This window comes from Sinocyclocheilus rhinocerous, unplaced genomic scaffold (assembly GCF_001515625.1).
Source record: "Sinocyclocheilus rhinocerous isolate Xijiao unplaced genomic scaffold, SAMN03320098_v1.1 scaffold1470, whole genome shotgun sequence".
NCBI classification, from domain to species: Eukaryota; Metazoa; Chordata; class Actinopteri; order Cypriniformes; family Cyprinidae; genus Sinocyclocheilus; species Sinocyclocheilus rhinocerous.
The window spans coordinates 202,270-217,481 of record NW_015652166.1 but is presented as its reverse complement, the minus strand read 5'-3'; the positions used below and the strand labels follow the sequence as shown (position 1 = coordinate 217,481).

Below are 15,212 nucleotides of genomic sequence, written 5' to 3'. Positions count from 1 at the left end.
TGTGAATATCTGTTAAACTGTAATTTATTTCTGTGATGCGCAGCTGTATTTTCAGCATCATTACTCCAGTCTTCAGTGTCACATGATCTTCAGAAATCATTCTAATATGCTGATTTGCTGCTCAAGAAACATTTCTGATTATTATCAATGTTGAAAACAGTCGTGCTGCACAATATTTTTGTGGATGTGTTAAACTGATAAAAAGTGACAGTAAAGACATGTATTATATTTCAAATAAATGCTGTTCTTTTGAACTTTCTGTTCATCTGTGAATCCTGAAAAATAAAATGTATCGCAGTTTCCACAAAAAATATTGGGCAGCACAACTGTTTTCAACATTGATAATAATCAGAAATGTTTCTCGAGCAGCAAATCAGCATATTAGAATGATTTCTGAAGATCATGTGACACTGAAGACTGGAGTAATGATGCTGAAAATTCAGCTGCGCATCACAGAAATAAATTACATTTTAACAGATAATTCACATAGCAAAAAGCTATTTTAAATTACAATAATATTTCACAATTTTACTGTATTTTTTATCAAATAAATGCAGCTTTGCTGGGCACAAGAGCCATTAAAATCATTAAAAAAAAAACATTAAAAATCTTACCAACCCCAAACCTTTAAACTGGATTTCAAAAAGAAAATTCTCAATAAGCCCCTGTATTTTATATATATATGTGCACATTCCTTCCTCTCTTTCACTCACTCTGTCATCGACCAGCAGCTCCATGGGGTTGTTTCCCCACTCGATGAGCACCAGCTCGTTGGCCTGTCCGGGCACAGAGTAGGAGAAGGGGGTCCCGAGCCCCGGCCCGATGCCAGCCTTCATCCACAGACACAGCGTGAAGGAGAAGATCTCGTGCAGCAGCGAGCGCTTCACACGACCGTACATATAGTTGGTTCTCATGGGGAAGCCGATCTGGAAAGCTTCCGTGGGTTTGCTCTTCTTTCCAGAACCTGTGGAGATGATAACCAGCGTCAGCATTACAGGCAGAACCGTGCGATTTATCAGTTGCATGAACCTAACCGGTATGTTAAGAACTAGTTTGACTAGCTTGCAGCTATTCAAGGAGTAATCAGTTTTACTTTTCAGATTAGACCAATTACTGATTTTAAAAAGTTATGACCAGTCTTAAAGAAAAAAAATTATATGATGAATTTTTCAGACTTTTTCTAGTCTAACTAGTCTAAATTGGACTCGAAGAGATGCAAATTTGTCAGGATATATAGATGAAAGTTTTTTTGAATGCCTGTCTTAATGCTTTATGGGGTCTGTAAATTGTATAAATACATTTTAGTTATTAAGTTAACTGTTAAAGATTGAATTTAGTTAATTCGGCTTAAACTATTTTTTATTTACGGTTGATTTTATATTAATTACACTTCTACATTGTCTAAATTTAGTAACTGATTTAATGTCAGCGTTATTATCTGGATTATGCAATTAGATTCTTAAAAGTTATCATAATCAGATTACAAATACTTGTTATTGATTACATGATTATATATCATTCACACAGTAAATTATTCATAATTTATTTATTTTCTCTTTTCTCCATGGCATAATGTCATGTATATTCGCAGCCCATATAGTTGATAACAAAGAATGGAATTTATTTTCTGTCTCTTTGTGTAATTTTGTATCAAAATGGTACAAAATAATTGTATTTAAAACTATGTGATAAACGAGTTAGATAAGAAATCATCAAAAACTACTCTTAAATAAGTAATGAATGTAATTTGTTATCGGTAACAGCATCTACTCAGTCTAAATTTCTACATTAAAATTATAATGATGACATTCTCACTCAAAATCACCATCCGTTTTTTGTTAGTTTTTTTAACAAATCACACCTTGATTAAAAACAGGTCATACCAACTTAGAACATGGTAACTGACTTTTTACTGGTCAAAGATGGCCTACCAGCCCTAATCATCTTGACCAGGATCTTGAATCATCTTGACGACATCCTTGGACACTTAGTTTCCAGCGATATCGTCGACTTGATTGCACAAATACTATTTGAACTGAGCTGAGCTGGATGATGACATCACTGAATTCAATGATGAACTGCCTTTAACTGAAAATTGAATGTTTACTATTATACACTATTTTCCTATTTAATAATGTAAAGCTGCTTTGATACAATCTGTATTGTTACAAGCGCTAAATAAATAAAGGTGACTTGACTTGACCAGGATCTATCTAGAGCATCTAAGGGATGAAACCAGCCTGACTGGTCCAGCTGAAGTGCTCTTAAAGGAACACTCCACTATATTTGAAAACAGGCTCATTTTCTAACTCCCCTAGAGTTAAACAAACTCTAGGGGAGTTGGAAAATGAGCCTATTTTCAAAAATAGTGGAGTGTTCCTTTAAGCAGGGTTCATCTGATCAGCTTTCTCACCCGTGTCAGCGAGACTGTGCTGCAGCTGACTGAGAACCGCGTCCAGTTTGCTGTGCACTCCACCCTGTGCTTCTCTGTGACCTTGCAGGTTATACGACAACCTCTCAAAGCCATGCTCGGAAGCCTTGTTGTCATGGTGACCGTAGTCTTGGTGTCCGTTGTCATGGTGGCTGTTGTTGTCATGGTGATCGTCATCATGGTGATCGTCGTCATGGTGATCGCTGTGGTGACTCTCATCGTGAGGATCACCGTGGTCGTCATGGTTGTCGTGGTCTCTGTCGTCATGATCGTCGCCATGGTGACCATCATCATCATCATCCTCGTGGTCGGAGTCAGCGGCTCTGGTTAGCGAGGCAGAGTGATGGTGCTGCATCTGTTGCTCCAGAGCGCTGATCTTCCTCTGCAGGAGGTCCTTCAGTGAGCTGGAGTAGCTGCTGGAGGTGTTTCTCATCTGCAAACACAATCACAGCGCTCTGAGAAAAGGCCTGCACACGGCTGTACTGTATGCTGCTGATCCTGGTAACGGCTCCGTGCGAAAAAGCACCTCACATATTATGATATTTGATCAATTGACAGCCAGGATGATATTCATTACCCTAATGAAACACATTCCTACACCAATGTTTAACATGTCAAACAGTGTCCCATCAGCTTCATCTCACTTTAGGTTCAAAAATGGTCTCACCTTGGTTGTTGGCGGCATTTTTGAGTGTATTTGTATTTGTTGTAGTTGTTTAATAAAACTAACTTCCTTGAGGTAGTAACAATAAAATGATGTACTTTGGGGGGATTTAGGTTATTTTAGGTTTTATTTGAGATTATTAAGGCCTTTTTGCCACTCTTGGTTGTTGGGCATCATTTTTCACCCAGAACAGTAAAAGTGTAGCTTTTTTAATGAAATAGTATAGTGCTAATATAAAGTAGTAACAATTGAATTTTGTAATTCTTTGGGGTTTATTTGATTCTTATTTAGATCTCATTCAGATCTTATTTGCATGTACACTTCTCACTTTTACCTTCATTTCTATAAGCATATAAGCATACTTTTGGAACTTCAAAATCAACACTTCTATGAGTTGAAATGTAAAGCCAATATAAGAATATATCATGTATTTGGGCAAGATTGCAGCCATCTTGTGAAGAAAAAAAAAGAAGAAAAATAATATGACTTCATATTTGATTTTATTCAAAACATATTTTAAAAATGTCTTACCCATTAATTTCCTATGGTCAGGAAAATTTTGACTGCAAACAGCCAAGGTTTATGACCTTGAAGTCCAGAATGAAGTCCTTTTTTTCCCAGTTTGTTCAGATTGCATATAAAAAATCCAACATGTTTATTTCACTCCGACTGAGGAAACCATTTTTATTAAATAAAAATTAAATCAGTCTATAAATGACAGAGCAGAATCTTTCGGCACTATTTATAGGATCCATTGACTATCACCACTCCACCCTAAACCACAAACCACTTAGTGCCCAATCATTTTTATCATCCCTTATGTTATTAATAATTAACATATATTAATTATATGAATTAGAGTTATTAAAGTTAACAAAAATAAATGTCAACTGAAATAAAAAAACATGTCAACTATACATTTCTCATTTTCATTTAGTTTAACTTGATGCACTACAATAACAAACTAAAGCTGAAATACTATATAGACCTATAGATCCTTGCCTCTGCCTGTTTTCCCCAGCTTCTCTACACCATTACAGATTTTGACTGGCATGTGTCTTTGACTAGTGCATCTTTGAGCCTATATTTAGTATAAGTAAAATACTTAAAGGTGCACTAAGCAATTTTTGAAAAACGCTTTTGACCGCAGCGTCGGACCGAGTCCTAAAACACACTTGTAGCCAATCAGCAGTAAGGGGGCGTGTCTTGTAATGATAGAGAGAAGAGAGCGCTCAATTTGAGTGCACAGGACAGATATTAGCAGATTGACTATAAATAGAAAGAATTGGAAGATACAAAAGAGGAAAATATCAGAGGAGCAAAACATTAAAAAGAAGGGTTACGATCAGGCAAGAGGTAGGACCCGCGTAAATATCAGAGCAGCGCTGTAGAGAACTCAAGGAGCGGGAAGGGCTCGAATCGGACGCCGAGGTTGCGTTGTTTCTTTTTGATAGGTGAGTAATGTTTTTTTTGCATTGTTTCACACAACTTATCCGTGTTGGCTTTTGTTTGAATATGCTTGTGTGTCATCTTCGCTTGTTTCCGCGATTGTCGTTGCCATGGTTGCGTACGTACGTGTGGGGCGGAGATATCAAAATAAGGGCAAGGTCCTGTTGGGGTATGGGCGGGTTTGTTTTGGTGCTTTCAAATATCAACATCATTTGGCAAAAATCGCTTAGTGCACCTTTAAGTACTGTTAAAATCAGATACTCTAAGACTTTTACTCAAGTTGTTTTGGAATTGGTTACTTGTTACTTGTAGTGGAGTAATTTTCACTGTAAGATATCTGCACTTTTACTCAAATATGGTTTTCAGGTACTCTTTTTCATAACTAATTAATTAAGTTGGCGCATTAAACTGACAGCCCTAATATAAATGTGTACCTGCAGGTTGTCCAGCCGCTGCTTTAGGCTCTGCAGCATCTTGCTCATCTGCTCCGGCGTGGACGAGGGTGAAGGAATCTCCCCCGCCACGTGCTTCTCGCTCAGCGCACCTTTCCCAGCGTGATGCCCTCCGACCCCGTCGCCGTAGTGGCCCAGCTCCAGCCCGAGGTGTCCCGTGTCGGGTGCCGTGGGGTAGGCGTGATGGGCCAGGTGTGCGGGTGTGCGGCTCAAGCCCTCGCACAGGTTCAGTTTGGCGGTGAGCTCTCGGATGGTCTCCCTCTGGTCCAGGATGGTTTCCTTCTGCTGCACCAAACTCTCCCGCAGGTGCAGGATCGTCGCTTTGGCCTACTCGGACATTCCCCACCGGCCGTTGCTGTTCCCGCCGTGGTGTCCGGATCCGGGGCCGCCGGGGCCGTCTGCTGTGGGGAAACACCCGGGATCAGCATCAGCGGGAATAGGGGTGCAGATGAAGCGAGGATGAGGGTTGTAGTCTGAACCCGGCATTCCTGTCCCAGCGCATACGGAAAGACTGATAGCATAGAAGAAGAAAAGCCGCTCGCTCTTTCTTGAGCTTGCTGGATGCATTTTTGTGGGATGAATGCAGCCAAACTGATCGAATAGTCGGCTATTTGATGTTTAAAGCTTCTAGATCCTTATCTTCAGTCGAACAAGCGCAGGCCTGCTTTTTTACACTCGTATCTGTCCTCGTCTTCTAAATCCTGTAAAACTGTCTCTTGCTGCTTACTGTGTCTTTCTCAGCCTCCTCCTCTCCAAGGTCACCAGCCGTTCAGAGACCATGTGTATTTACATGTAATCCGTCTGATGATCCTGCTCTTGCCTCTTCAGAGTGGCTCGTCTAAAGCCTGGAGAAAGAAAGAAAGAAAACTCTTGTCATGATACGTTTTCAGAAGACTGGAACATATTTTACTTTAAACTATGACATTTTAAATTATTAAATTGCTCTTTTGACCCACTTAATATGGACTTAATTACATCTTTATATGTAATTTCAAAATTGTATTGTCTTTTTAAAGGAAGGAAAGGAAAGGAGGAAAGGTTAAAGTTGGTTAAAGTTACTGCTGAATGCACTGACAAGCATTTATGATAAATTAAAATGTGACCCTGGACCACAAAACCAGTCATAAGGGTAAACTTTTTGAAACTGAAATTTATACTCAATATACTGAATAAATAAGCTTTCCATTGATGTATGGTTTGTTAGAATAGAACAATATTTGGCGGAGATACAACTATTTGAAAATCTGGAATCTGAGGGTGCAAAAAAATCAAAATATTGAGAAAATCGCCTTTAAAGTTGTCCAAATGAAGTTCTTAGCAATGCATATTACTAATCAAAAATTAGGTTTTGATATATTTACGGTAGGAAATTTACAAAATATCTTCATGGAACATGATCTTTACTTAATATCTTAATTATATTTAAATGTAATATCAAAAACCACAGTTAAAATTATAATCAAATACTTTGCATGCGCTTTATGTTGGTCAACACATCAAAGTATAGGTGTACTTCACAAAGGATTATCATTATTAAACAGTCATTTAAAATTTAATTTAAAACTTTTAATTTGACATTATTACAAACTGCACTTTTTAAAAGTGGACTTAAGTGTGTTAAGAGACAGTCATTAAAGTGTCACTCTTTAAGTACTTAAGTTGCCTTTTATTTCATTAGTTATTTTATTTTTTTTAACTTCTAAGATTTGAAGTACACGTGCACATTCGGTACAATTAAGTGCACATTCGGTTGCAATTTACAGTGTTTACTCGGTTGCAAGTGCAATTTAACCACAAGGAACAACATATTATAAATGGTACATAATTTACAGCATTGCCCCGTACAGTATGTACTATCATACCACCCAGCCCTACTACAATTTTCCACTTAAAAATAAAGGCTCCTGTTATAACCGAAGGGGTTTGAAAGCCTGACACCACATCCTTTGGTAACACTTTAGTTTAAAGACCAATTCTCACTATTAACTAGTTGTTTATTAGAATGCATATTACTAGAATATTGGCTGTTTATTAGTACTTACAAAGCACATATCAATGCCTTGTTCTGTATGATCATATTCTAGATCCCTTAACCTTTAAACTCCATACCTAAACTTAACAACTACCTTACTAACTATTTATGAGCAGCAAATTAGGAGTTTACTGAGGCAAAAGTAACCATTAGACTAATCTGTAGAACCTGTAATTTAACACCACGAACTCCTTCAAAGGAGGTTTCAAGAAGGTCGCTCCATTAAGAGTTCAGGATTATCAGTTTAAGTTCCTTGAAGCTACTGAATTAATACAGGACAAACATTTACGCCCGCACAAGTGTAAGTGTGTACGTCAGAGTCTGTCCTAATGAGGATAAATCAAGAAGAGTCGTCAGCAAGGGTCTGCAGAGGATTAGCGTGTGTTTGAGAGAGAGAGAGAGAGAGAGAGTGTTATGTATCTACTCTACCTACTGAACTTTGCCCATTAATTGGATTAATTAAGTGCTTGGACTGATGGCTGGCAGGAAAGCAGCTGGTGTTTTATACGGTCCACAACTTAAAGAAGAGAGGGAGCGTTGAGTACGACTGTACTGTATTAAAACAGAATGCAGAATATAAGGAAGTAAGATTCAAATGGAATGAAATGCAGAGAAACTATAGTATAAACATGTACAAAAAGTGTAATACCAGATACATTAAAATATATTTATAATCAGTGTTTTAAATGATAGAAATAGACATTTGTATTTAATTCATATTTATTTTGCTACATTTACTAAGTTTAATTTTAAGGATCATGTTGAAAGAATACATAATTTCCCAGAAAATATACTCTAAGTCTTCAAAACTGAGCCAAACAACACGATTAAAAATTAGAAGTTAGTATTTCTGCTTAGTTATCTGAAAATGTGGCAGCTGTTTGTGATGCTGTTTATCAAAGTTCAGATTTGTTGTGATGGCTGTTAATTGTTGTGTCATTATTGAATTTGAGAAAAAGTGATACAGTATTTCACCAAATAAATTGAAATTATCAGTGGTGTTAATATTTGTTACCGTGGAAATTCTATTGTTGAATGTCTTTGAATTTTATTTCAGTAAATCATTCCTCCAAGCCAAACTCCAATTCAACATTCAATTTTGGGTTCTTTTTTTTTTTTTTGGAGATGCAAACAACATCGTGATGCTTTCTGGCAAAATTCTAATTTGTTTTGATGACTGTTAACTGTTGCAACACTATTGAATTAAAAAAAAATATGTCTAATAACTGTGTGTGATGAATGTCTTTGAACTGCAATTGAGTAAATTACTCTTTCCAATTCCAACTTCCAACTTCCAACTTCAATTCAACATCATGTTGAGTTTGGCCAATTCTATTCAAATAGATTTTTGTGAACTGAAAAACAGCCAGTTCTTTGAATCTGAATGTTACTCATCACTGACTGACATTTATACAATTCTGATTCAAATAAATCCAGGCCTCATTGTCTCTCCATCAACAACAGACGACTTAGAGGACAGTTTGTGTGGGTTTTGCCTGGGGTTTGTCTAGTAACAGTTGTTTCTGTCGGGTGAGTGCGTTTTGTGTTCAATTGTGGAAGAATATGTCTAATAACTGTGTGTGATGAATGTCTTTGAACTGCAATTGAGTAAATTACTCTTTCCAATTCCAACTTCCAACTTCCAACTTCAATTCAACATCATGTTGAGTTTGGCCAATTCTATTCAAATAGATTTTTGTGAACTGAAAAACAGCCAGTTCTTTGAATCTGAATGTTACTCATCCCTGACTGACATTTATACAATTCTGATTCAAATAAATCCAGGCCTCATTTTCTCTCCATCAACAACAGACGACTTAGAGGACAGTTTGTGTGGGTTTTGCCTGGGGTTTGTCTAGTAACAGTTGTTTCTGTCGGGTGAGTGCGTTTTGTGTTCAATTGTGGAAGGATTCTGCTGTGAGACAGGCAACCTTTAATGAAACCAGAAAAAAGTACCATAAAACAATAAGTATAATAAAAGCACATATACCTTTACACTCTCTAGTTCTTCTAAGAAGCATCTACTGATACCCGTATACAGCAGGAATATCTCACTTGTGAGTTATGAAGCACATGATCAAATCTGGACTCCACAGACTGTGCGCATGTGTGTGCGGGAAGATCACAAGCTTAGAAAGCATGACAGATGGAAGTGGTTGAGAACAGCGTGAAGCCGTTTCTCCAGTCTCTCTCAATCCGCACTTCATCTCAGTTTATCTTCCTGTCTAAATCCACATGATTAGCCCGATTGTGGGGTTCGAATGAAGGCAGAACTTTAAGTCAGACACATACGATGCAGTTTAATGCGCCTTCTGCTGAATCCATAAAAAAGTATTAACAACTATATTTGTGACCCTGGAGCACTAAAGCAGTCTTAAGTCGCTGGGGTATATTTGTAGCAATAGCCAACAATACTTAAGTTGCTGGGGTATATTTGTAGCAATAGCCAACAATACATTGTATGGGTCAAAATTATGATTTTTCTTTTATGCCAAAAATCATTAGGATATTAAGTAAAGATCATGTTCCATGAAGATATTTTGTAAATTTCCTACCGTAAATATATCAAAACTTAATTTTTGATTAGTAATATGCATTGCTAAGAACTTCATTTGAACAACTTTAAAGATGATTTTCTCAGTATTCTGATTTTTTTGCACCCTCAGATTCCAGATTTTCAAATAGTTGTATCTCAGCCAAATATTGTCCTATCCTAACAAACCATACATCAATGGAAAGCTTATTTATTCACCTTTAGATTTTGAAAAATTGACACTTATGACTGGTTTTGTGGTCCAGGGTCACATTTAGTCTAATAGAGAACCATCTGTATCTTCAAATGCTTGTTAATTCTGCTTTAGTCATAACACAAAACGTAAAAAAAAAAAAAAAAAAAGTCATATTTAATGTGAAATATGTCATCTTTCATTTAAACATCACGAATGTTCTTCTCAGATATTTGAGAGCATTTACAATGCTACAGTAGCTGTAAGTACATTCAGAATTATAGGCAAAAGAAAATCTGTATGAGAAATGAATGCAATTAACTTAAGAATATTCTTAAAATGACACGTAATTGCATGTTACTGACAATTAAATGAAAACATATTGAAGTTTTAATTTATATTGAATGCAGTTAGCTACACTTAAGTAGCTTAAGTAGGACTTAAGTACATCTTTATATGTAATATCATAATTACTTCTATTATTGCAACTTTAAATGTATTACTGAATTATACACTACAGTTAAAATTATAATCAGCATGTGCTTTAGTATGTTAGTCAACATAACCAAATAAGTGTGCTTTAAAGTACAACACAAGATTATTAACACTTGTACTTGAAAGTAAAACCTTTCATTTGACATTACTATAATGTGCACATTTTAAAAATGTACTTAAGTGTCTCTCTTTAAGTACACGAGTTTCATTTCATGTTCATTCATTTGATAGTATCTGCAAGTACAGTATATTAAAACGTATATTTGAAATACACTACAAGTGCACATTCAGTATACAATTAAATGCACGTTTCTAGTCTTTTATCAATGTTAATCACAACGTTTATCGACAACACTGTGGTAACTCAACCACTGTCAAAAACAAAGAGAGAAAATGACACAAAGTCCTAGAAGCTTCTTGCAATGTTTCTTACACTCTAAAAAATGCTGGGTTAAATACAACCCAGTGCTGGGTAAAATAGGGACAAACCCAGCAATTGGGTTGTTTTGACCCAGCTGTTGGGTTACTACCCAGAAGGTTGGGTTAAACATTTAACCCAACCGCTGGGTCAACCATTGATGTATGGTTAAATGTTTAACCCAACCTTCTGGGTAGTAACCCAACCGCTGGGTCAAAACAACCCAATTGCTGGGTTTGTCCCTATTTTACCCAGCACTGGGTTGTATTTAACCCAGCATTTTTTAGAGTGTACAATGAGATCCTAACAATACCATCAAAAAACAGTATTGCAGTTATGACTATCATGGCAAATGCTTATCTGGGCAGAAACTGATTTTTGTGCCAATAATGCAAATGTTTTAATCATTAACCTCAACTAAAATGCAATTCACAAAGAAAACATCTGAAGAGTTCTAACATCTCTTGATCAAATTAATAATCATAGACTCTCTGAATATAAGCAGTTAAACAATCAAATACGACAAACCCAGCAATTGGGTTGTTTTGACCCAGCTGTTGGGTTACTACCCAGAAGGTTGGGTTAAACATTTAACCCAACCGCTGGGTCAAAACAGCCCAATTGCTGGGTTTGTCCCTATTTTACCCAGCACTGGGTTGTATTTAACCCAGCATTTTTTAGAGTGTACAATGAGATCCTAACAATACCATCAAAAAACAGTATTGCAGTTATGACTATCATGGCAAATGCTTATCTGGGCAGAAACTGATTTTTGTGCCAATAATGCAAATGTTTTAATCATTAACCTCAACTAAAATGCAATTCACAAAGAAAACATCTGAAGAGTTCTAACATCTGTTGATCAAATTAATAATCATAGACTCTCTGAATATAAGCAGCTAAACAATCAAATACAAGAAAAATGCAGTCTAAAGTTCTCAGCAATCCATAGACAGTCTTCATGAAACATAATCATATAGAGTATAATATAAAGAAATCTCTATATATAATATATAGAGAGAACTGGAGCGCGTCCATCATTCACACTGGAGTAAGACACACACAACATCTCTTTACCTGTGCTACAGATCTCAAAACGCAACAATCTACAAATCAAACACAGGCAGCGAGGGATCTATGACAATCTGTCAATAACAGAGACTTACAGTAACAGTGCAGATGCTGTATCTCGTTTGTCCTGATGTCCTGTATTGAGGCTGTTTGGACTCCTGCAGGTTTGTCCTGTACTGCTAGTCCAACTCAGTCACCAGACGGCTTGTAAGGGACTTAATCCAGTAGAGTCTGTGTAACACGCGCCTCCCCTCCGCTCCTCTCCTCCTCTTCTCTTCTGTAGCCCCCGCCGCTCAACAGCAATTAAAGTCTCTTTTGTCCTGTGCTCACTAACCCCAGCCTATCTCAAGAGCGTGCAGTTAGAAATTTCATTACAGTTTGTGTTTAAAAGACGTGATGAAATGTTCGGGATGTGCTAGAAAGACCTTTAGGTTTAACATTTGTTGCTGTCCAAGTAGACAATATAGACAGCGGGCTGCAAAAGCACTAGTGAAAATGCTTCTTTTCATATGCAGTATATAACAATTTAACAATAACAATATATTATGAGAATTTGAGTGAACAGTTTACTTCCTAATCTAGTAACCTGGCATTGTATATTGCAAGCGTTGTTGACTCTGTGATAGGAATATTTAGCATCATTGAGATTAAAGAGTGTAAAAAATGATTTTTCAAAGTTGTGAATAAAACAAAGATTATTGGTGTGTTTTAATTTCAAGTGTTTCCACTTGCTGTTTCTGTGTAAATAGAATTCACTGTATTATTATAGTTTTTTAATGATATTTTTAAATTAGTATTTTAATTTTAGTTAGTTTTAGTAATTTTGTTGTTTTTGTCTTTTTTAAACACGTCTATATAGTTTTATTTTTTATTTCACTAAAAGTTTATTTTGTTTCAAGTAACTTTTTTATAGTTTTATAGTAACCACACTCGCTTTTGTTCCTGTTTGCACGTTGCTTTGTATAAAAGTGTCCGCTAAATGCATGACTGTAACCGTAAATTTAAAAAAAAATAAACATACATTTTAAAATTTGGTGCTTATAGTTTTATAGTAACCACACTCGCTTTTGTTCCTGTTTGCACGTTGCTTTGTATAAAAAGTGTCCGCTAAATGCATGACTGTAACCGTAAATTAAAAAATAAATAAACATAAATTTTAAAATTTGGTGCGTCACTTTTGATTTAAAAGCTGCATAAACACATCCTGACGATCATGATCTGCTGCAGGATTTGAGACGATAAACCAAAGAGCTTTTTCTGCTTTCATACATTTGAGTAGTGACCAACACTTACCGTAAATGTTTCTTAGTCATTTTACATCACAACTGCAACTCTGTTGACATGCTGTATACGGCTCAAGAAGCTCTTCAGACTGAGGCCATGTTGTGCCGCATGCTGTCACAGGTCTTAACCAGATAACCGGCCTAATTACAGTCTGAGCAGAATCCAGCACAGCAGCCACCGAGACAGATGGACGCTGATTGAGGTCAGAGGGAATATGCACAAACACAAAGCACAGAAATACATTAGCGACTCATTAATTACCATCCAGTCACAATGTAACAGACAGTTCGGAAGATCACTGTAAAATATGGCAGTGTGATAATCCATAAACTTCCTTTATTCTGTGCCAAACAAGGAGGATGAAAACTGGATCATTATGATATGATGCTTAAAAAGCTAGTTTGTCTTTCTGTTCAACAGAATAGAAATGTAAAACAGTGACTGGAAAAAAAAAATAGTAATATGAAATATTGAGTGTTTGTGGTGCTTTATTTTGTGTTGTCTTAGACTATAGGATGATATGAGAGACATAAAACTATAGCACAGAAATCTAAGAAATTACTTGACAACATTTAACCAAGCAGTGTCTTGACTGATCAATCAGATTCTATGATGTTTGTTAATAAAAACTCTCAGAAACAGAGCGGCAACTCTACTAAACAAGTCATGAAAGTAAACTACATGAAGTATTATTATCACATTGTTCTCCAGTCAGGTTAGTTAACTTGTGTAAATGTGTTTGTTGTGACCTGATGTTGGGTGTTTGTGTGTCAGCTCTGCTTCTGTTTCCAGGAAGACAGAAATCTGCTCGGCACACAGCCGGAGGGCAGAGGGCAGAGGTCAGAGGTCAGCTCACCTGTGACTGTCCTGTACTGGCAACAGTCAGATGAGTTCACAACGAGACAGAGTTACTTATAGAAAACAACTCTGATTTATTGGTTTATTTAACTGGACTCTCCATTAGTTACACTGTAAAACAGGTTACCATTTGAAGCTTTCTGAACTCTCAGCCAAAGCATCTGTAATATTTTTTGTTTATTTTTTGTTACAACCAAAAATGTAAAATAAAAAGTAAAAAGTTACAGAAAAACGTTAAACTGGTTAAAGGGATAGTTCACCCAAAAATTAAAATTCTGTAATTACTCGCCTTCATGTCATTCCAAACCCTTAAGACCTTCGTTCATCTTCAGAACACAAATTAAGATTTTTGTTAAGCTTCCTGACCCTCCAAAGACAGCAAGGGAACTACCACGGTCAAGGCCCAGAAAGGTAGTAAGGACATCATGAAAATAGTCCATGCGACATCAGTGGTTCAACCGTAATTTATGAAGCTACGAGAATACTTTTTGTGAAAACAAAAATAACGACAAATATTCAACAATTTCAGTCGATGTGCATTCACGAGAGGACCACGACGCATGCATGTGACGTTTCTTTGCGCACACAAAAAGTATTGGGCCTTGAACTTGGTAGTTGCGTTTCTGTCTATGTAGAGTCAGAAAGCTGGCGGATTTCATCAAAAATATCTTAATTTGTGTTCTGAAGACAAACAAAGGTTAACCGGGTTTGGAACGACATGAGGGTGAGTAATTAATGACAGGATTTTTATTTTTGGGCGAACTAGCCCTTTAAGTTACCTTACTCAACTTATATATGTGACCCTGGACCACAAAACCAGTCTTAAAGGGGTCATCGAATGCCCATTTGCCACAAGTTGATATGATTCTTTAGGGTCTTAATGAAAAGTCTGTAACATATTTTAGTTTAAAATTTCTCAATGGTAGTGTAAAAAACACCTTTTTTACCCTGTCAAAAACAGCTCTTTCAGATCAAGCTGTTTTTGTATCATTTTCCTTTAAATGTTAATGAGCTCTGCTGACATCTGCTCCGGCGGTGAAACAATGGCGGACTGATGACAGCTCACTGAGGGCGGAGCTAAGGTAAGACACCAGTCCAGTCTGTGCTGAAACGCTACTGTCAATCAAACTATCGTGGGCGGGGCCTGTTTTTGTGACGTCACACAGACAGGCATCTGAGATCGGCTCGATTTGAGAAAGGGGTAAAGATTTGAGCAGATTAAAAAAAAATTTGTGCTGATGAAGAGCGAAGGAGAATTAACCTAATGTCTGCGCACACGACCCCTGAGTGTGAGGAGGATATACGGCATTATGATAAACCACTGAATTAATC

The 15,212-nt window shown here is 36.7% G+C and overlaps 1 protein-coding gene across 1 annotated transcript in view; it reads right to left on the bottom strand.

Moving 5' to 3' along the window:
• The window catches only part of LOC107713902 (neuronal pentraxin-1), a 15,797-nt gene extending 3,775 nt beyond the window's left edge, over positions 1 to 12,022 (bottom strand). Inside the window, 4 exon segments of the mRNA XM_074560089.1 lie at positions 714 to 964; positions 2,414 to 2,864; positions 4,979 to 5,841; positions 11,834 to 12,022. Of these exon segments, the coding sequence (XP_074416190.1) occupies positions 714 to 964; positions 2,414 to 2,864; positions 4,979 to 5,563 (1,287 nt within the window). The 5' untranslated portion in view covers positions 5,564 to 5,841; positions 11,834 to 12,022.
• Between the last annotated feature and the right edge of the window lie 3,190 nt (positions 12,023 to 15,212).